The sequence below is a fragment of the Oreochromis niloticus genome, linkage group LG10 (assembly GCF_001858045.2).
Source record: "Oreochromis niloticus isolate F11D_XX linkage group LG10, O_niloticus_UMD_NMBU, whole genome shotgun sequence".
Classification (NCBI taxonomy): Eukaryota; Metazoa; Chordata; class Actinopteri; order Cichliformes; family Cichlidae; genus Oreochromis; species Oreochromis niloticus.
In genome coordinates this window covers 10,965,000-10,987,069 of record NC_031975.2, presented here as the reverse complement: position 1 = coordinate 10,987,069, position 22,070 = coordinate 10,965,000, and the positions used below count along the sequence as shown (strand labels likewise).

At 40.4% G+C, this 22,070-nt stretch overlaps 3 protein-coding genes across 5 annotated transcripts; all 3 read right to left on the bottom strand.

Annotated features, from left to right (window-relative positions):
• Nucleotides 1-22: 22 nt before the first annotated feature.
• fam76b (family with sequence similarity 76 member B) lies at nt 23-5,097 on the bottom strand. Of its 2 annotated transcripts, none has more exons than XM_025911039.1 (10): nt 4,555-5,097; nt 3,157-3,221; nt 2,993-3,047; nt 2,710-2,865; nt 2,447-2,631; nt 2,283-2,333; nt 2,125-2,202; nt 1,887-2,019; nt 1,701-1,802; nt 23-1,199 (listed from the first exon to the last, which is right to left on the bottom strand). In XM_025911039.1, exons 1-10 carry the CDS (start codon nt 4,639-4,641, stop codon nt 1,110-1,112), a joined length of 1,002 nt encoding a protein of 333 aa, XP_025766824.1. In that variant the 5' UTR covers nt 4,642-5,097; the 3' UTR covers nt 23-1,109. The 2 variants fall into 2 exon arrangements, with proteins under 2 accessions (XP_025766824.1, XP_003456894.1); XM_003456846.4 differs by having other exon boundaries at nt 1,887-2,022; nt 4,555-5,095.
• Nucleotides 5,098-7,092: 1,995 nt separating this feature from the next.
• mtmr2 (myotubularin related protein 2) lies at nt 7,093-16,447 on the bottom strand. 2 transcript variants are annotated; one of them, XM_003456847.5, is made up of 16 exons: nt 16,164-16,447; nt 14,433-14,535; nt 14,309-14,332; nt 14,137-14,200; nt 13,953-14,047; nt 13,778-13,879; nt 13,386-13,490; nt 12,512-12,595; nt 12,275-12,424; nt 11,988-12,176; nt 10,967-11,152; nt 10,671-10,877; nt 10,499-10,591; nt 10,284-10,397; nt 9,929-10,105; nt 7,093-8,886 (listed from the first exon to the last, which is right to left on the bottom strand). In XM_003456847.5, the coding sequence occupies exons 1-16, from the start codon at nt 16,241-16,243 to the stop codon at nt 8,722-8,724; spliced, it is 1,938 nt and encodes a 645-aa protein (XP_003456895.1). In that variant the 5' UTR covers nt 16,244-16,447; the 3' UTR covers nt 7,093-8,721. The 2 variants fall into 2 exon arrangements, with proteins under 2 accessions (XP_003456895.1, XP_005472070.1); XM_005472013.4 differs by having other exon boundaries at nt 14,137-14,203; nt 16,164-16,446.
• A 607-nt stretch (nt 16,448-17,054) lies between these two features.
• cwc15 (CWC15 spliceosome associated protein homolog) lies at nt 17,055-20,102 on the bottom strand. Its single transcript, XM_003456849.4, has 7 exons — nt 19,963-20,102; nt 19,136-19,277; nt 18,829-18,941; nt 18,625-18,725; nt 18,420-18,530; nt 18,180-18,307; nt 17,055-18,067 (listed from the first exon to the last, which is right to left on the bottom strand). Exons 2-7 carry the CDS (start codon nt 19,264-19,266, stop codon nt 17,938-17,940), a joined length of 714 nt encoding a protein of 237 aa, XP_003456897.1. The 5' UTR covers nt 19,267-19,277; nt 19,963-20,102; the 3' UTR covers nt 17,055-17,937.
• Between the last annotated feature and the right edge of the window lie 1,968 nt (nt 20,103-22,070).

Below are 22,070 nucleotides of genomic sequence, written 5' to 3'. Positions count from 1 at the left end.
TAAAAAGTCAAAGAGAACACCATAACAGTTTAGCCAGTTTTAATAGTTTTAAAACACTTGGTTTGGAAAAAAGTACAAAAGTGATCCTGGACACCACAGTATGAAACCAGCCCAGTAATGTAGGGTGATAGGTGTGTTTGTTTAAAAAGCATCTTCTACAGACATGTTAATTTCAACTGGCCTTACCATACACATACTGTACTCACTAAAACAGATACAAGCAATAGTTTAAATACATTGGCTGACCCCGGTGATACATTTACAAGTGATTCTTAAAAAACTAATTAAAAGAGGGGCAGGGGAAGAAAAAGTCTGACCACAAAGCCATCCGGTATCTGGCAGTAAAATCATGCAGTATTACAATCGTTCCACTAAAGAGAAACAGCAAAGCACTACAGCTGTCACACAGTGAGAAACTGGGCAGCCAAGAGACGGCCTTTCTGAGTGCTCATTGGTTGGTTTTATTTTTATGAATCGTTAACCGAGAGATTTCTCTACTGTCGAGCAGCAGCTCAGTGGTCGCCTTTCCCACGTTTGCATACATTGTAAAGTTGCACATGGTCTCCGTTAAGGAGCATCTGTCTTCCACAATCGCGTCCATTTAGAAAAATATAACTAATTACTATTGAAGAAAACCCCAAAATGTGGGATGTTCTCTTAGTATGTTGTGAGGAAATAAAAAAAAAAAAGCCAAGAAATACAGTTGAATAAATAAAATGCATGACATCCATAAAAATTAAGTGGCTGCGTTGACAACGTTCTCCACATACTGTATGCACACCATGGTTTTTGTTTTGGCCCGGCAGTGTTGGATTTAATTTAAAAAAAGAAAAAGAAAAGAGGACTCCATCCTCCACCACATCCAAAGTCATATCCTATGATCCAGTGGAAAAGCCGCCAGAAAATATCTAAAATACGTCGATTTATTTATTTAGAGAAAGAAGGATTCTTTGATTTAACATTTCACTTCCATGTACAACATGGTCTCTGGCTTTTTACCAATTTAGAAGTAGTTGATGTCGATGGCAATGAGGAAACACAGGAGAGAGACTTTCACAGTGTTACAAAAAATGAAGCCGCTCTGTGTTGTCACCCTGGTCGGCCTATTGTTAGGGTAACAGTAGTGAACTTCCTGTCCGGTCAAACTTTTTTCCCTTAGAGAGGGCAGCCACTTGTTTCATCAACTCCCTGTTCTTAGCCTGTGGAAACAAAATACATAATGAGTTATAAATGTTGGCATACAGACGCTTAAAAAAAAAATATATATAAATAAACAAACAAACAAACAATCCAATTAGTAACATGCACACATTTACACTGTTACACTTAGAAAATAACTATAAAGACAATTTAAGACCGACACGTTTGATGATCATGTCGGAAATGGATCAGCTGACACAGTGAACCACCCCTTTATTATCATGATATTAATCCATTATAACCTTTACATCATTGCAGAACATAATTCCCATGAATTGTTTCTCTGGTGTATCAAATGGCTACATTACCACACCTACTGGAAACTGCTGGGCAATTAAAACCGACACAGGTGAATACTAATACTAATGAGGAGTTGAGAACAAAGAAGAGGGAGAAATAAATCCGACATGTACACATCTTCTCACTAAATATTCTAGGAACAAAATTTAACACAAACAACTAAGAATCTGAAGCCCTCAGTGTCACACATGTATTCCTACCTGCTGTTGCTCCATAGATTCTTTGTGTGATTTCTCCATTTGATTCATCTTCACTCTCATATTTGACTCCTGGTACTGAAAATCTGCTTTGAGCTCTGTGAGCTACGAGAGAATTTGGTCATTAGAAATCAACCCCTCAAACAAAGCAAAGCAAAAGCAGAGGTCAGCTGAGGCAGATTAACCTACCTTTCGGTCCTTCTCAAGGATGGTCTGATCCCTCTGCTGCAGAAGTCTCTTCAGTGACATCACTTCCTCCTTCAGCTGGCTGATGAGAATGAAGTTGTCCGTTCCCCCTGAATCCATAGACTGGGTAATGGAACTACTGGAAGGAGAAGGAAATGAGCATGAAGCCAACAATGGGAACGGCATAAAAGAAAACATATGTAACCAAAATATAGCACTTAATGTGCTACATCTGTCATACCTGTCCCCGTTGGATGGCTTCATCTCCAGTTTTGGTTTCTTCTTTGGAGTCTCCTTTTGGATCGAAGACGATTTATGGCTGCAGAGCAGATGAAAAACGAAGTGTTCACTCTGGGAATAAAAACTCAATAAGAGCCTTAAATAAGTAGGCAGCTTTACCTCTGCTTCCACAGTCCCTGCTCCTGCTCAGGACTCAGGCTCCCACTCAGCCTGCAGCATATGACAGACACATAAAACATTTATGTTTTTTAAACTTGAAGGGCTGACTGAGCAGCCTGGGGACAAAGCATGCAAGAAAAGAGGCGATACAACAGAGGACATACTTGTGGTGAGAACTGCTGTGTCTGTGTTGGTGATGGTGATGATGATGGTGCGATCTGGAGTGGTGGTCTTTCTCATTCAGGGATGAAGAGTTGGAGGAACCAAACCCCTTCCTCTGCTCCTTAGTCTTCTGCAGGACACGGCGGTAGGAAAGCGTGCAGAGCCAGCACAGAAGTTTTCCATCCACCTGAAACACGAGGTGATATTAGCTCATAAAACTTACTACTAAACTGTATAGTAGACTGCATGCAATTCAGGCTCTTACCTTTCTCCTCCCCTCCTCCTTACGGTCAAAGGCGCATTGCTGTTTGCATTGTTCACAGGTCTGTGGAGGTCCATATTTCTTCTCTGAGTTAGTACAACGCTGGCACTTTGTCCCGATAAAAGCTGCAATAATGTTACAGTACTGGCAAGGTTTGGGCTGCAAAGACAAACAAACCAAAAATAAATAAATAAACAATAATAATAAAAAAGAAAATGCAAAAAGTGAAGTAGGACCCAGCAAATACAGCTAGTATTACAAAAAGCAGGAGAAATTTGCTACTCACCGTTCCAAACTGTTTGACGTTCTGGGCACATTTCTTGCAGATTGTATTTGTTTTACTGGAAAGAATAAAAGACAGGTTTCAAGCCAAATCAAGCTGCAATGAAATTCATTGAATTGGCGTGAATGAAAGCTGAACAAACATCACTGGGAGGTGAAACATCTCACCTTTCCTGCTGAAACTCAGATCTGCAGTATGTGCACTTCACTATTGGGTGAGCGATGCGACACTCCTGCAGTACAAAAACAAAGAAATATCAGTTTGTGGCACACGACTGTCTGCTGGTGAATGGTGACAAACAAACAGCACTACTGTGGTCTATTACAGTGGAAACTGCATTGCAGGTGGTGCATATTGTACGCTGGCTACAACATCTGTGAAAACACCAATGTAAATTTTCTCTATACAAACCCAGGATAATGTCACAGTAGGGTTTCCCATTGAGGGAAACAAAGGCATTATTAACAGAAAAATCATGGTTTAACAGCCTTTTTGTGACAAAAAAAAAAAATCTTGAATTTATCAGTTAATCTAGTAGAAGTGGGCAGATCGATATGAACGGTGACTGTTTCGACACCAAAGCCGGTATTGGTATGAGATTGATACAAGTGTTCCTTTAAGTTCAGTATGTAGCTCTCTAAATTGTGCTAAAAATAAATTACTTTTTGGAAATGAAAAAATATACCTCAAACATGCACTGTGAAAAATGTCTGAGCCTTTTTGTGTTGATTGTCACATCTATGTTACACATAGTCTATAGCACATTTAAACAACAGAAGTTGACCCAAAGTGCTTTAGAGACAGGCACATTTACATCCCAGCTCTATAAAAGACCAAGTTTCAAAATCCATGAACAGCTGAAAGTTATGTTTTATTGTGTTAGCTAATTATTGTGGACAGTAAAAACAGTGATTTAGTTTTCCTTAAAATTTGTTCAGAATTAGCAAAGTGAAGACTACTCGTCTCATAAATCTCGACACACTGCTCTTTCCTGCATAGGCTACCTTTACCGGTTAAAGTAACGGTACTGGTATCGGCCATGCTGGCTCTATATTTGGTTGGTATCGCACGGCACTAATGCAAAGAAAAGCCATGGCATATGGAAGAAAACATCTGAAGGAAATATCAGACAGGTTTGCTTCAAGGTTTTCTCCATTTAAATATTCTTTTCCTTTGCCAATAAACGAACTCTGCTCCTCAGCTATAAACGAGAAAGACTACAAACATGTAATCGACATTTTTTTTAATTTACCGGGAACAAATATTCAACAGGTAAACATGCGGTATGGTTGTGTTGTTGCGCTTTAATAAAGAGCACGATGTACAGGAGTGATCTAAACATGGTTACGTTAATACGGTTGCCTTCCAACTTGTTACATAATGTACCCTGTCTAACCTGCTACTTGTTGTAGCACCGTGACACCCCGGCGGCAAAAAACCAAAACAAAACAAAAAAAAACACCCGCACACTCCTTCACTCTTTCGTGTCGTGATTGTTTGTTGATTCTTGTTTGGAAGCAGACTGTCGGTCTCTCTCTCTCTCACTCACACATACACTCCCAAACCTTGCACAGCTGCTGGCCCTGCGACAGCTCCTCGAAGGGGTACCGCTGGTTACACTTCGTACAGGCGTACAATGCTGTAGTTGCCATTCTCGCCCAACTAAAGCCAACGAGCTAGAAGCGGATAGCGGAGTCCAGCGGTAAAGCGATTAACAGCGCGGTTTCCTTTCCTTTCCAACCGCTCGCTAACTGACAACCAGGAGCACACACCGTGTTGGCATCCAGCGTTAGCTAACGTTAGCTAGCTTGGCTATGTAGCGTAGAGCAACACAGAAATAGCCTAGCTGGAGGAAGCAGGCGAAGAACAATAAACTCCAAATATCTGCGATCTTGCACTGCTCATACGTTCTCCAGCCAAGCTAACTTGTCAGCAGTCGTTAGTTATGCTGACACATAAGCAATCCATTAACAGCAATCTGGCGATTTGTATTAAGTTTCCGCTGTTCTCGCCAAGAAAGGTGTTTTTCCTTGTGTTTTCCTTCTCTCTTTTTGTATCAACGCCGTCGTCGTCATGTAACCGGAAGCGGCCGACGGCTCCCGAAGAAGAAAGGAAACCTATCGCGACACAACAGCCGCACGCGGGATTTAGGTTTGAAATCTGCAGAGCCAATCACGTGCCAAGATTCAGTTAACACGTTTTCTACTTCTCATACGTTACACCCAGAGTGCAATGGAAATATAATTTTTAAATAAAGAATGGTATTTTTCAAAGAGTGATTCAATAATAATGTTGTCTTATTCGATCTAATAGCCAATGTGTATTTTTAGCTATCAGGAACCTAAACAGTATATAATACCTTCTAAAGAGTTTTCCAGTCTTTCTATCCCAGAGAGATGTCTCTATGCTGTTTAAAAGAACTATTTCAGCTTTTTTGTATATATGCAAGTTGAACTACTGGAACTCAGTAGTTTGTATGGCCCAAAAAAGGTTGCAATCATGCCCGACAATGGATGGGGTCTTGGGGGATCTCACAGATCTGGATCAGGGCATCTCTGAGCTCCTGGACAGTGTGAGGTGCAACCTGACAGCATCTGATGGACTAAAACTTAAAATCCCAGAAGTGTGCTATTTGATTTATGTGGATTGGTTTAGATGTGGACTGGATTTAGGTCAGGTGAGCATGAGGACCAGTCTATCATATTTATTCCGTCATTCTCCAGGAACTGGCTGCATACTTTTGCCACATGAGGCTGGGCATTGTTGTGCACCAATAAGAACCGAGGACCCATTGCAGCAGTGTAGGGCCTGAACCTACATCCCGGTACCTAATGGTAGTCCTAATGGTAGTCAAGATGCTGTTGCCTAGCCTGTAGAGGCCTGTGTATCTCTTCATGAATTATCCTCACAAGACCATCACTGATCCACCACCAAACTGGTCATACTAATTGATATTACAGGCAGCATAACATTCATAACATCCATGCTGGAAGAGTTGCAAAATATAAAACTAGTGAAAAAAAAAAAAAAGTCCTCCACTTATAAAACCATTCCTGTTTGCAAACATAAATGGAAATACAGTATATCCAGTAGCTAGCTTGACTGATAGGGTTTCATTACGTATTATTCTTTTCAGCTATGCTTTTACTGCATTGGCAGTGTATTTGGGATCATTGTCATGTTGAGAAATTAAGCTGTTGCCAAACAGATGCTTTCCAGTCACTGGATGTGATTCAGTCACAAACCAAAACTAAATCAATTTTAAAACACTAATCTTAAACTATATATCCTCAGTAAACAACGGAAAAAACACAAAGATGTGAGAAATGTGTTCCCGTTTCAGTGTTTATTTATTTCTCATTACTGTTTTGTGAGTGGATCTCTTCCATGTTTTGTCCTCTCATAAATTCAATTACCCACTGTGCGGTTAGCAAAATCAGTGTCGTGGGTACTAATTTTTACCTTCTGTATGTTCAATTTGTTAGTGCTTAATCAATAGAAGTTGATTAAAAAAAACAAAAAACAACAGACTGTATATAAAGACATTCATAATTTTTTATTTTTGTATGGAAAGTGTAGATTTTATACACCATGGTCTTTGCTGGTTTGATCCACCTGATGCAACCATAATGGGACCTGCGTCTCTTCCCAAATATGAACCAGGGATCGGTTGTTAAACAAACATGTAAACTACCACACTATGGACTCACCTGCGTAACAGTTGAGTAATACACGTGAAACCATCCCTATAAAGTTTTAAAAAAGTGTTGCTCCAGGAGTGCTCTCATCTTCTTACATTCGCAAGGTCTTCTATGAGTGAAGTGAGGTTCTTGATATTGTGTACTGGAACAACTAACCAATAAATAAATAAATAAATAAATGAATAAATAAATAGAGATAGAAGAAATAATAGAGAAAACACCTTCAGTTGTAGTCTTTCTTGATGAAATTGGTCAACGCAAACAGAATTAGGAGACTTCTGGTTCACAAATAGCTGTTTGTATTGTAATTAATTACAAGCCTCAAGCTACAAGCTTCTTGTATAGTATACACATGCATACATATGCACAATGCTTTTTTTTTTAAACAAAAAAGGACAAAAGTTCACTACACAGCATCAGCACTTTTATTAAACGTTTTAACACATTGGCAGTTGAGAGTACAGTTGGATGTTCCTGATGCCTGCAGTATATCAATTTCCAAATTCAAGTGTTGATCTAATGAAGTGCATACAGGACTGCAGCCTCTTTGCAACCACATGGAATGGTGTCACTTAGACAGCGGTGCATTTTAAAAGGATAGCAACGATCAAGATCAGTGGCAGCACTGATTTACATACAAATATAGCTTCATGAATTAAATGTAAAAGTCACATGAAGAATCTGTTACTGGGTGACGGATGTCTTAAAGATAAAACAGAGAGAATAAATGAATGTTTTCAGATTGTAATTTGGTATTAGGTTACCCCACAGTCACACTGTAAATTCCAGACTTTTATCCTTCTTAATTTACAGTAAAAGGCACTCTTTGTCCTATTTTTATGGAAAGATCATGATCAGAAATAGGGCTAGTGTTATTAGAGTTGGCTAATATCTGAAACATAAAACCGCAAAACCCAAGAAATGGACTGGAGGATGCTGCTGTTGTTAGCAACATGCTAATGTGACAAACCATACTGAATCCTTGAGTTGCAGCTTTATTGCAATTATTTGAATACGCAGCAAAAAGGCTACAGGTTGAAACCATCTTTACTGTTGCACATTGTTCTTTTGTCATTTTCCCAGTCATTCAGGACAAGGCACGGGTACTTATTCAAATTCGCAAAACTACATAAAAAGCCCATTATTTGTGTAGTTACACATTCTTCTGCCTAAAAGATTGGCTGATAATAGCTTTAAAAAGCATCTGCGAGAATTGTTCCCATAGGACTCCTGGGACAAATGAGCTATTGCATAATCTTTGCAGCTTATTAATATTGCATGGAGACGCAGCTAATCAATTCACGACACAAGACAGAAGGTGTCTGCGAGTTATAAATACACATCTGGAACGAAAGATAATAAATAACGTTAAGTAGTTAGAAAAAGGAAACTTACAAAACATAAACCACTTGGTGAGAGAAATGTCACGCATGACAAAAAACGTTTGGTCTCAACAATCTAAAAAGATTTGTGAAGCTAACCCTAACTGCTTTTTAATGCACTCTGTAACTACTTTAAATATTAGAAGAAGCTAACATCACAGCCCTTAAGCTACATTTCATTTTAATATTTATCAACTCAACAATTTGTTTTAGTCCGTGTTTCCTTGTGCTAAAAATCACTTCTGCAGCACTGTACAGCCTCACAGTTCCTTCAGTTATAGTGCTTTCAAATCAATAGCAAGGAATGAGGCAAGTGTTCCTATAAAGTATATAAGGCATAAACATTTAGTGTACTTAAAACAAAACACTGATTGTAGGTAGGTCGATATGCTAAACAGTCCTCGCTATTCTGGTTACGTATCCTCTTAACCTCAGAGGAGGAATACATATGGATGTAGGCAGGTGGTCTGAGACAGACACTTCTGTTGCAAGCAGGCTCTACATGACCTGTGAGAGATGCAAATACAGTAACAAATACTGCTTATTCTGACTTTTGGTGGTAGTGTATCAAAGCGGCTGATTACTGCTGTATGACACCTTCTCACGGGTACGGTTCAGCTTCTGTGACCATCATGAGGGTTGAGTAGCGTCAAACAAAGGTCTGCACAGGAGTGATGGAGCGTGTGGGCGAGCCTGGCCGCTCAGAGGCGGAGGAAGCTGAGCGATTGGCCACCTCCCGCTGTAATTCATCTACCCTTTTCTGCAGCTCGGCACGCTTCGCTAATAGCTCCTTGTAGCGCTGATGAATTGGTTCCTGGTAAAAGGGAGGGAGGAAAAAAACAAAAGAAAGTTCATTGACTAAAATTAAATGGATGAGTGCTGACCTCTCCCCTATTCGCTCAACTTTTTCTTCTGCATGTGTTCCCAATTCCAGGTGGACAGGGCAGGGACTCTTCATCTGGGAATACCTAGACTGTGAATTTCCTCACGATAAAGCTGTAGTTGACACTTCATTCTTTTTCTTGCTCATCTACCTACCTGCTACCATGCCACACATCACCTTAGTTTCCTCCCAGATTGCAACATTTTTTTAGTTATGCAACACATCCCAGCTTCAGATCCTGGACGAGTCACCAGTTTGTCACAACCTGGTTCATAAGCCGATGACGAAGTGTGAACACTGAACACTGCAGTACTCTCCTGAACAGCAGGTGTCGCCACTCTGACAATACTGCCACATCAGCACATGGATATTAGAGAAGTCAAAACCAGAAGCAAAGAAATTGGATGTTTTTTTTAATCCAAACTTACTTGGATATTTTCACAGTCTTATCTTTTCGAACTGCTGCAACACCTCCCTCTGTGAATCTGAGCTTCAGTAGATATTTCTCAGTAAAACAGCACAACGCACCATGTTATAGAAACTGAGAGGTGCATGACTGACAGAAATGGCCAGCGACAGTTGATGTGATGTCAGCTTTAGTTTCAGTGGTGTTTGTGAGCCACCACAATGGTGGTTATCCATCGGCCTTTGTGCAAACTTGCATAATTTAAATGCAAAACTAATGAGCTGTGAAAACCACTAAGATCAGTCGTGTAGGGTGGGGATGAGTCTGAAAGTATGTTTGGGTGTTGTCAGTACAAAAACAACATAATCAAACTAAAGAAAAACTAAGCTGATGCGTGGTGGCCGGTAGGTAGGTGAATGAGAAGCAGAATGAAGTGGCAGCCACACCTTCATAGTCTGGAAAGCGCCCAGGTGTTCCCAGTTGGCAAGCAGAGGAATATGTTGCGAGTATAGGGCAGCGATTATCACACAAGTGAAGTCCAAACAACAGCAAGTCTTCCTGACGTACCTGAGGTCTCATGCGTGGGTTCCAGCGAATGTAGTAGCCAACCCAAAGCTCCAGGTGGTGTAAGCTGACTGCTGGGAACAGTACATGGTTAGAGTAGTTCACATACAAAGGATTGGTGAAGTCCTCCAGCTGGCTGTTAATATATGACCACAATGAGACTGTCCTCTTGGGAATCTCCTGTAGCAAAAAAGGAATGTGGTTACATACACAAACCATATGAGGGAAAAACACTTTAATTCATTCTTGTGCCATTTCTGATTCGTATTATGCTAGTTATTAAGCTACATTATCCCAAATAAAACGATAATGAGAGGGGAAAAAAATCATAAAATACTGAGAAACCAAATGAGCTTACTTCTTTTAACCTCTGCTGTTCACTGTTGCACAAGAATGTCCCAAACAGGCAGCTGTACAGGTGATCCAGGATGGTCACCAGGAAGTATTCATTAAACTCAAAGGCGGCAGGAAACTTGAATTTAAAAAAACAAAACAAAAAACAGCTTGATTACAATCCTTGAAACAACCTTTTCCTGAACATTTCAGAACCTTAACTCAATACATGTTGCTTACCTGACGAGTTAACTGCCAGACACAATCAATAAACTGAATGAAAACAGGTGAGCGATCTGCATCCGTGTGGTTCTTATCGCCATGACCAATGCGCTGCCAGAAACAGGAGCATAAGGAATCAGTGATGAAACTAGACTTCCAGCTGGACAGAGGGGAAAAATAATCTGTTTACCAGTTGGAAGCGATGACCAAAGCTCAGCCACTCTTTCTCAAGCAGCACTTCAAAGCCGCGAATGGTGCGGTAGTAACCATCCAACATGAGCACAGACAAGGAGGTGAGCTGAGCCGTGCGGTCCCAGCCGTCGCTGCAGTGCACCACAACCGACGTTTTCCCTGACTCCACTTTGTCTGCGATCCTCAGCGCTCCAGCCAGGATCAGCTACAAACATAGCACCAGAAACACACAAACCATGATCAGTGTAATATTTTTAAAATTTCCTTTCCCAGCCGATGGGTCACTATGCTCACCTTGATGTGCTCAAGCCAATGAGTGGACTCCAGATTGGAGAGCCAGTGGGAGTCCTCGATATTGGGGTAGACAACTTCCTTCAGCTTGCGGAGCGACTCCCTCATCACGTGGATATTGTGAATTTCCAAGAAAACCAGCTCAGCGTTTTGATAGGCATCCTCACTTTCATATCCACCCCCTTTCATCTGTGGAAAAGTGGAAGATGCAGTGGTAACTAAGATCCACGGGGCACAGATCCACTTAAATTATTGCCCACGAGACAGTCCTGAATCCTTATGAGCAGAAGCTACATTAAGCAGCAAGGTCACCACAGCAGGTAGAGTTTTTAATGTCGGATGCCTTTCCTGACGCAGTCCTAAAGGGGATTTGTATCTCCAGCTGGAAACAAACCAGCGTTAACCACTACACCACAGTCGGCAAGCCACAATAGAAACTAGTGAACTGAGATAAATAGCTAACTTCTTCTAGACAAAGAGCTCAGATTTTACTTTACTGCTCAAATATAGTACTGATTGCATGTTTTATTTACTTTAATCTGCAAAGACAACACATAGTTAATACACTGTACCAGCTATAAGTTAAAAACTCAAAACTGTGCTTGATGATGCACAGCGAATAATAAAACACAAGAATCAAAATCTGGCTACGGCTCCATACGGGCCTCTTCATTTTGGACTGTCTTGTTTATTTTTAGAATCTACTGGGAGATCTTTCATCCACGCTTTGAAACAAGCCTTGAATCAAACTTTGTTTCAGCTCTCTTTCCCCTTCCAATAATGCACATGAGACCACTGTTAAGGATAACTACTCTCTTTGACATCATGAACATCCACAAGTAGAAAAAGACTGTCTGAAATGGACTATTGAGAAAAGTCTGAAGCCTGACCTTTTGGCTCACAGGGATTACTATTATTGTTATTGTTATTATTTGAAGCTTTGGCCATGTTTAACATATGTATCAATCACTGTAACACAATGTAAAGTGGGTCCCATTAAATAAATATAATTTAGAAAATGGACCTTGTTGGCAGCAGCGTTGACGCTCGGTCTGGCATCAAAAATGAAGAGTTTATGTGACTGAGCATTAGCATCCATGATCGCCTGCAGGTATTTCTCATCCTCTTTGCTGCGCTTCCCGTTCACACCAACCATCGGCTGACTGCAGCGTGTCACTGTTGCCTGGCTCTCTGGATGGATCCATGACAACACCTTTAAATAATGTGTAGCAGAATATCAGCACAGACTGTCCTGCAAGCCGGGCGCACACACAGACAATTATAGTACTGCTGAAAAAAACGGTCACTCACCGGTATCCTTCCCTTTGCTCGGAAGGCAGCGACTCTTTTCAGCTCCTCGTCTGGTATGTTAACAGGCACTGCCAGTGTTGATGGGTACGTGTCGCACAGCTCATAGTGATCGTTTACTTTAGTTATCCTCCAGCTTTCATTAGGTATACCCTTGACAAAAAAAAAAAAAGGACATAAGCAACCGGTTTTATGAGCGTACTTTAACATTTAACAAAGCATTCTGCATAACTTAAGTACCTGTCTTTTATACTCTGAGAGAGCATCATACACCTTCCATCCATTTTCAGGAAACACTTGCCCATATTCAAAGGCAAAGATTTGCTGTGGAGAGTGGGGGAGACATATTTCAGGTGGTTGTACACGAAAAAAGGTTTGTGGACTTTGTGAAAGACCTGTGAAAAACTAAGTACACTTCACGATTCAGTATCTTATACAACCATCTTTAAGAGCAACAATTTGAAGTAATCATTTTCTCTATGACATTATCAGTGTCTTGCATGATGGTGGGGAATTTTACCCCACTGTTCTTGAACACGTTGCTTCAGGTCACTGAGGTTTGCAGGTATTTGTTTAGGCACAGCATTTCAAATGGGTTGAGGTCTGGACTGGCCATTATGTTTTACATTTGCAGCTGTGCTTGGGATCATTATCTTATTACATGACCCAATTAGGGCCAAGCTTTAACTGTTGAACAGATGGCTTCACATTTGACTCTAAAATACTTTAGTTCTCTGGCTCTCCTCCACAGCGTGTCTTTGTCCTGTCTTCCTCCCCTAACCCCTAACTGGTCACAGGTGATGGGTGCCCCTCCCTGAGCCTGTTTCTGCTGGAGATTTCTTCCTGTTAAATGGGAGTTTTTCCTTCCAAATGTTGCCAAAGTGCTTGCTCATAAGGGGTCGTCTGATTGTTGGGGTTTTCTCTGTATTATTGGAGGGTCTTTACCTCATAATATAAAGTGGCATGAGGAAACCGTTGCTGTGATTTGGTTCTATATAAATCTAACTGAACTGAAATTGAACTTGGTTTTTCAGAGGACTACGAATATGTGTTTCCCGGTACTGTATGTGCAGGGCTAAAAAAGTCAGCAACAGCATTGCTGGGCAGTACTTACCAGCCCATTGGAAACAGGAAAAGCGAATTTCATCAGCACTTCAAAAATGGACTTCCTGAGCGTGTCCTCCATTTGTTTGTGTGCAAATCGTAGATTACGCATATCCTGTAGAAATGCAGAGCAACAAATCAGGGAAAAACTCATGGGCTAGCAGCTGTATACAAGAATCATTTCATCACAGTTAAGCGTTATTACCAAGAAAGGTAACGTAGAAGTAGATCTTTGTAAAACTTCACTGTTTCTTAATGGGCTATCTCTGGCAGAGATTACACAGCTCTGTCTCTGCTTCTCAGTTGAATAACTGTAAACTACTTGGCTATTTTGCAACTTAGTGATTCTGTAAATCAAAAACAAAAGAAGAAATTCTTTAAAACTTTCACAAGCTTACTCACTTTGCACACCAGCCCATAGGACACATCACGACTCGAAGCGTTTCCAATCCTTTCCACGCGACTCACCACCCCAAGAGGCAAGTCCAACATAAATGTTGACTCCTGGAAATCAGCCAGACATTAACAACAACAAAAAAACCTTCAAAATACAAATTAAAAATAATCAATAACATACCCTGTCCATAGATTTAAAGAATAGCCTGTAGTTGGTGACAGTCACAGTTCCCCTCAGAGCTCCAGTAAAAGGACAGAAGTAGGTGACATCTTGGGCTATGAATAAAAACAAGAGGATAAGGTGATTAGTTTGCTGCATTTTTGCTGTTTTGATGGGTTGTAATTGCAGCTGAATGGAAACCTACCCATGTCTTGCACGGTTTCATTCGGAAGCAACTGTGGTTCTTCTTTGTCTGAATCTCTGATGGCCTGCTGGAAACATATCATCCACTTTAGTTCTGAGTGGTCTCTTGACTGGAAATTTTACTCAAACATACAGGATAGGATGGGTAAAATTAAATGTGTAAAATCATCTACCTTGGCAGATATTTTGGGCTTGACCTGCAAAAAGAAGAGGAGAGCCACGCTTCAGTTTTTAAATTACGAAAATATATATTTTAATAGAAAAATAATAGCGGTGGAACACATGCAGGTCACTAACCCTGAGCTCCGGGGAAAACTCTGCAGAGGTGGACACAGAATCCGAGGACATAGCAGATGGTGGCTTGGCCTGGGCAGAGCGGTCAGAGCGAGAGGTGGAAGTGCTGGTGGAAAGTGACATGACACAAGTGAGAACCATTTATTAGGTGCAGTCTTTTCTTTTTGGGGGGAGTTTTTTACGTATTTACACGTATACGTATATGTAATGACAGAAGACTCAATGACTAAAAAAACAGAGACATCTGTTGAGATTGGCCCTTTGTTTTCAGACTGAGAAAAAAAAATTGTTAAATGTATATTTTTCATTTTCCAGATCCACTCTGATGGATCTGGGCATGCACATTGCCCTGAAGGAGTCGTATAACTGAGGTTAAGTTTAAAATTATACGAGATACTAACACTAAAAATGCAAAAATGTAACATTTTAAAACAGATTACAATTCCGGCAGCATACTCATCACCTGGTGACGTCAGGGCGAGGGGTTAATTTCTTGTGTCGGACTACTGATTTTACCACGTGCACACGTACCTGACCTTGCAATACTACTCACATGGAATGAGCTACTAATCCCTTTCTCATTTCTCTTAATAGTTTTTCTATATTCATTTGTATGTGCAAAAAATATTACCTTGGAACAGCTGCATTTTTAAGTACCTCTGAACATATCTTAAACTTAACCTGAATGATCAGACTCCTACTTTATATGCATGTCTATAAAGTAATTGTCAGAAATGAACAATATGCATATACTTGATTAAACTAAATTATGTTCTCAGTTATAATTAGAATATCATCTGGAAACTCCAGAATTTTGATCTATCTGTATTAGACTATCTACTGGTGTTTCTGTGATAGAACTTATCATGTTTACTAAGTCCAACATGAAAGTTGAATAAGATTTGCATTTTCTTTTTTCAACTAAGAATTTTATGTCAAAAAGCTATTCTACATGTTTCTATTTTGCAGTACTATAAAATACAACTATATCGCAAAAGAAACTGAAACTAGCTGTTTTTGTAATGAGATTTTTATTTACATATTTATTTACTGTATTTTAATTAACCCATATTGAGAGGGATTTTTTTGTGTTTTGTTTTGTTTTGTGTTTTTTTAATTGCAGATCCCGATTCAATTTTATGGTAAGAGGAGCCAGTGAAAACTTCAGGCTTTCATTTATGTCGACGGAACTTCTTTTTTAATCCATCTTCAAAAATATCTGATATACGAAACTAAAACGTCACAGCAATTATTAGATATATCCAGACCACAACATTTTGAGGCAAATCAGACGTGGCTGTGCAGAAAATGTTCTAAAAATATTTGATGATTTGAAAAAGTGTTTTTAACTTGTCTGCCCCACACGAGCGCAAATTGAGCTCTATGTTGTCCATGGACTGAAATAAGTTTGACACTGTTTGGGCAAACAGTCTACTACATCGAGGCTCTGTTAGCTTCCGTTTGACATTTCTATCACATCACAGCTTGAGTGATTACTGGAGCGGATCGATAAAATTGCGTTGTCCTAATTTACAGTTCAAGCTGCGTTGGTCTCGTAGCGCTCACGAGGACACCGTCACTGGTGGATAACATTAGTCACAGCTGAAAGCTTACAAGAAGTGTACTGAAGTTAGACACGCTTAACTTCAGCTATAAAGCCTTAATAACTAACCCCTGCCGATAGTGTCAAAACTTTTGGCTAGCTTAGCGGTGTCTGGCGGTGGGTTTAGCTACCTGGACAATGAATCTACACTCGGCTGTCGGGAAGAGGAGCGCTTCGAGCCCAAGCTGTCGACACTCCCGCTCTTCTCCATGTTCTCCTTCTTCAAGCGTTTGGATAACCGGTATTGCGAGTCAAGACTTTACCGCTAAAGAGCCACTGAACGGTTTTAAATCCCTCCTCCGAGTGAAGCAAATCCCCACAAACAAAAGGAAGCTACCATCTTTTCCCAGAAGCCTCCCAATCCCCGTCACAGGCAGGATCGTTGGAGGGCGCGCCCTCTGCTGTCTCTCTGCGGAACTGCAACTGATCGCGTGCAACGCTTTTCTCTCGTGCCAAACCTCTGGCTACGCAGAGTGGATGATAGGATAATGCTTCTTATTTTAATGAAAACGTACACATTGTCTAATTATCCACCCAGCGTCCATGTGGGTAACGTCATTGCTTTGGCTCCATAATAATGAATGCTAGAATAATGAAATGGCTAAACTGCAGTAAAATTAACTTGAACTTCGTGTTTACATTCGTGTTAATGAAAGACTTAATGCAAAAACAATAGAAATAGTCACATTCATGTGACTATAATGCTTCTTTCTATTGAATGAGATGAAGCTGATAATTACAAATGCAAAAAGGATTTTAGACAATTAGTCTACTGTATGCAGGTAGGTTTAGTAAGAAGGGAGAAGCTGCATCTGCATGTAAATACACCAAATGTGCTCAAATTGTTCAACCATTCTGCACAATTACAGACAATTCATTAAATGAGCAATAAACTGGGAAAATAATCTTGATGAAGTGGAACATGTAGTTCAGATAAGATTTAAGACATGAAACTTGCACCTTTATTTTACTGGAAAGTTTTGTGTGTATATGATAACAGTATCCTGGTGATTGATGTGCTGTTGATTTTTCAAGTCAGTTTATTTTTAAGGGTTCATAAAGCAGTTTAATATGAAGACAATTTATTGAAAAAAAATTAATTTGACAAGAAATGCGACAGACAGGGTGTATTGTGCCTTTCACCCAATGACAGCTGGGATGTGCCTGATTTAGACTTCTGCAGGAAATCCAAGTTGTTCTTTCTACTGCAACCAGAAACCCGTCTTAACTCTACGCTCTAACCTTCCATGTCATTCAGTTGTTGCAGTCTGCTTCGACCTGATGTGTAGCTATATTTCTCAAGTGGTGCAGATCAGGTTGCGGTGTAGGGTTAAGAAGGCTTTCCGGTTACGTTACAATTTCCCACAGAAGTCTAAATCAGGCTCCAGCGCCCCTGTGCCCTTGAATAAGATAAGCAGAAAAAAGTCGATGGCAGATGGCTGCATAAAGAAATAAAGGCTTGACTGCAGATCTCTACACTGTTTAAAATGAAATGTTTGTGTGTGTGGAGTGGCTAAACAGAAGGAAGACATTTCCATCTGATGATCTGACTGGATCCTAATCTAACTGTGCATTTGTGGAGATGCTGGTTTATATAATCTCTGCCAGTTTATTGAAAAAAACCCAAAAGAAAATAAATGCTTGGTCACATTTAAAAACTGCACTTAACTTTTGACAAATTTCACTCAAAGATGTCACGTTGACACATTTATATACAGCATGACTGTACAGATGGATACGTGGTTAATAGCATGGATAGATGGATGACTGTACAAGTATTAATGAAGTTGTATACAGAGTTTATTTGAAAAACCATGTACCCTCTGCAACAGAGGGTAGAGGAAGGAGACCAAACACATTAGATAATAAAAACAAAAACAATACAAATAACACAGAGGAAGTCCTCTACTTTACATATTTCTCCATAAATTTTTTGTGAAATTCAGAGCGCAGTGTGTCATTGACAAAGCGTTTCTCCTTCCGTGCCTCATCCACTCCTTTGGCGCAATTCTTGAACACTACGTCATCATCCCACCTTGAATAATATTAGGAAATGAAATCAAGATTAGATTTAAGAGGTCTTTTTCTCAAATACAAAGCTCATCCTGTGGTTATACTGTGGGTGACTGTGTATAAGTGAGACATACCTTCTCTTGACTCTGAATGTATTCTGTGTCTGGTTCTGTTGCTGCTGTCCAGCCAAATTAATCAGTGGATTGCCGCTCAAGATATTTTCCATTCGAATTCTCTCCTCCTCTGCCTTTTGCTCTCGCTCCTAAGATGGAAAAAAGAAAATTTTACTTAATACAAAGAAATAATATTTCTTCTGACCAAATGTAACGTCTTATTTTAGTTAGTGCAAACAGAACAGCCTAAAACACAGTTACTTTGCGTTCTTGCTCTTCAGCACGCTCTTTTTTAATCTTCTCCAATTCAGCCAAAAGAGCTGCAGTGTCATCATCATCACTATCTTGATCAGAGTCCTCGTCCTCATCATCCTAATAAAATAAAAATCATTGTTAAGGGAGATTAATCAGTACTAACCACTACTCAAGTTAAGTGCCCAAAATGTCTTGCATTGTAGACACTCACATCAGTGAGAGGATCATCAGCATCAAGGTTAGCAGCTGGGATCTGATCCAGTCTTGGCCTCTTTGAAGATGACGAAGAAGATGATGATGATGTGGTGTGCTCTGGAAAAAATAAGACCAACATAATGCCATATGTGAGAAAATAAATATACACTAAAATATATTTTACATAAACAGGAAGTCTAATTTCTGCAGAAAGACCAACCTCTTGGTCCCCTCTCTCTGGTCTTTTCACGTGCTGCTACACGCTCCCTCTCCTCCAGCTCTCTACGAAAGTCACGGGCACGGACCTCCTCAGGGGCATCCTGGGTAGGTTGCCTGCAGAAGGGAAAACATTAGCAGATCAATAAATTGTAATTTTCGTCCAGAACGCTTTCTGGAACACTTTCACCAATCTCACAGTGAGCAGACAGATAATGCAGTACAAACTGATCCGAAAGCATCTTTCCTTCTAGCTAACCAGCCAGCAGATCAGGCAATGATAAAACTCCATTCACATTTGATCTTCTGACCTGTACTTGATCTTTGTGTGACCTGGAAGATCTCGACTGGAGTATTGCTTGGAGAGAGCACTCAAATCACCTTCTCCTTTACCCCTCCCTCCTCTTGCCGGCTCAAATGTTGGTCTTGCAGCTGTAGTCATCTTTGATGGCTCTGCAATGGGACAAAGAAGACATTAAACCTATCAAACAGGTGGAAAAGTTGCAAGCAGAAAAAGCAGAGCAGACACGGTGTCCATAATCAAATTGTAGTGCCCTACAACACAACACGCTTTTACTCCACTTATGTGCCTTATAGAAAGTCAGAAGGCTCATCTTTTTGGTTTTTAGACAAGCTGGTACAACATACCCTTTCCCAAATATCAATTACCTACTCATTAAACCTCAGTGGTGATCAAACCGCTTATAGTTCACGTGTATATCTATATTAGCAACGTAAATAACAGTTGAGAGGCATTTAGATGACAAGTTACGTAATTTTCCTAATAAATATCATTTGTTCACCTGCTAAAACTCCAGGTCAACCAATTAAACCTATAATTAACAATTTTCTGATTAAATTGAGACTGTGGCATTTTAAATACTTCTTTGTAAGATAAATATCAGCTGCTAAAAGGCAGTAAATGAAAAGAACAAATTAGCCTGCTAGCTGCTAAAGCTAAAACGCTGCTACGCTAACTTCCTATAACAACGCCGATGAGGTTGAAAACGACACTAATTCGAGCCTTCGGTAAGACGGATAATGTTTCAGAGAAGTGATATTACAGCCAAAAATAAAGGAAATTTAAAAAATTCATTAAGCAGTATTTAAAAATTAGGTTTAAAGAAACAACACTTACAAAGCCGCTACCACACGACGAAAGGAACACCGATACAACAATCAACGTCACTTCCGGAAAAAAAAGATGCGTTCAGAAACACTCAGAGAAAATAGCGTGCGAAAAATCAGAGATTTTAAACTTCTTACATCTCAACATAGCGTTGACACCACTAGGGTCTACGCGTATAACTTAACAAATATGCTACAGCCTCTCTAAATTTTATTTTGGAAACCACCACTTCCGAAAGACTGATAGACTAAATAGACTGCAGGGGCATCAGCGGAGGAGTGACCTGTCTTCTGAATAGTGCGTTGTGTTACAGTGAAGGAGTTAAATGAGGATGCTGTTAAGTGCAACGCTCAAACAGATGCGTAGAAGATGCATTCAAAGCAAAACCTCCCTGTAATGGTCACACAAACAACTCTAACACAGTACAGGGTGGGCCATTTATATGGATACACCGTAATAAAATGGGAATGGTTGGTGATATTAAAGTCCTGTTTGTGGCACATTAGTATATGTGAGGGGGCAAACTCCTCAAGATGGGTGGTGACCATGGTGGCCATTTAGAAGTCGGCCATCTTGGATACAACTTTTGTTTTTTCAATAGGAAGAGGGCCATGTGACACATCAAACATATCGGTAATGTCACAAGAAAAACAATGGTGTGCTTGGTTTCAACATAACTTTATTCTTTCATGAGTTATTTACAAGTTTCTCTTTGTGCACAGCCACTGACATGTCGAAGAGGTTAACACGTGAGGAGCGGATCGAAATTGTGTTGATATCTGGTGAACGTTGTAACCGGGTCATTGCAGCAGATTTCAATGCAAGACACCCTACGAGATCACCCATCTCCCATGCTACAGTTAGCAAACTGCTTGCTAAGTTTCGTGAAACTGGTTCAGTGTTGGATTTGCCAAACTGTGGACGCAAGAAAACTGTCACGAATGAAGAAACATCAGTGGCTGTCCTAGCTTCATTCAGCAAGAGCCCACAGCGTAGCACTCGCCGCATGTCACTGGAGAGTGGCATTAGTCGAACATCCCTTTGGCGGATATTAGCTACTCACAAATGGCACCCTTACAAACTCCAGCTACTGCAGCATCTCAACGAGGATGACCCAGATCGGTGCACAGAATTTGCAGAATGGGCAAAACAAAAATTGGAACAGGACCCTCAGTTCACGCAGAAGATTTTGTTCAGTGATGAGGCAAACTTTTATGTGAATGGTGAAGTTAACAAACCAAACCACCGCTATTGGTCTGACACTAACCCACATTGGATGGATCCCTCCAAGACTGTTGGACCAACAAAAGTGATGGTTTGGTGTGGTATATGGGGTACAACGATAGTGGGTCCATTCTTCATCAATGGAAACCTCAAGGCCACTGGATATTTGAAATTGCTACATGATGATGTGTTTCCCTCTTTATGCACTGAAGCTGGCACGTTCCCTGAGTTTTTCCAGAAAGATGGTGCACCACCACATTATGGGTGCCAGGTCTGAGCATTCCTAGATGAACAGTTTCCTGGAAAGTGGATTGGTCGTCGTGGGCCAGTTGAATGGCCCCCAAGGTCTCCTGATCTGACCCCCTTAAACTTTTATCTTTGGGGTCATCTGAAGGCAATTGTCTATGGTGTGAAGATATGAGATGTGCAGCACCTGAAACTATGGATACTGGATGCCTGTGCTGGCATTTCTCCTGCGGTGTTGCTATCAGTGTGTGAAGAGTGGGAGAAGAGGGTTGCATTGACAATCCAACACAATGGGCAGCACATTGAACACATTTTATAAGTGGTCAGAAACTTGTAAATAACTCATGAAAGAATAAAGTTATGTTGAAACCAAGCACACCATTGTTTTTCTTGTGACATTACCGATAAGTTTGATGTGTCACATGGCCCTCTTCCTATTGAAAAAACAAAAGTTGTATCCAAGATGGCCAACTTCTAAATGGTCACCATGGTCACCACCCATCTTGAGGAGTTTGCCCCCTCACATATACTAATGTGCCACAAACAGGACTTTAATATCACCAACCATTCCCATTTTATTACAGTCTATCCATATAAATGGCCCACCCTGTACATTCAGTAGTTTTGTAGTAGTGTTGCTACACTCA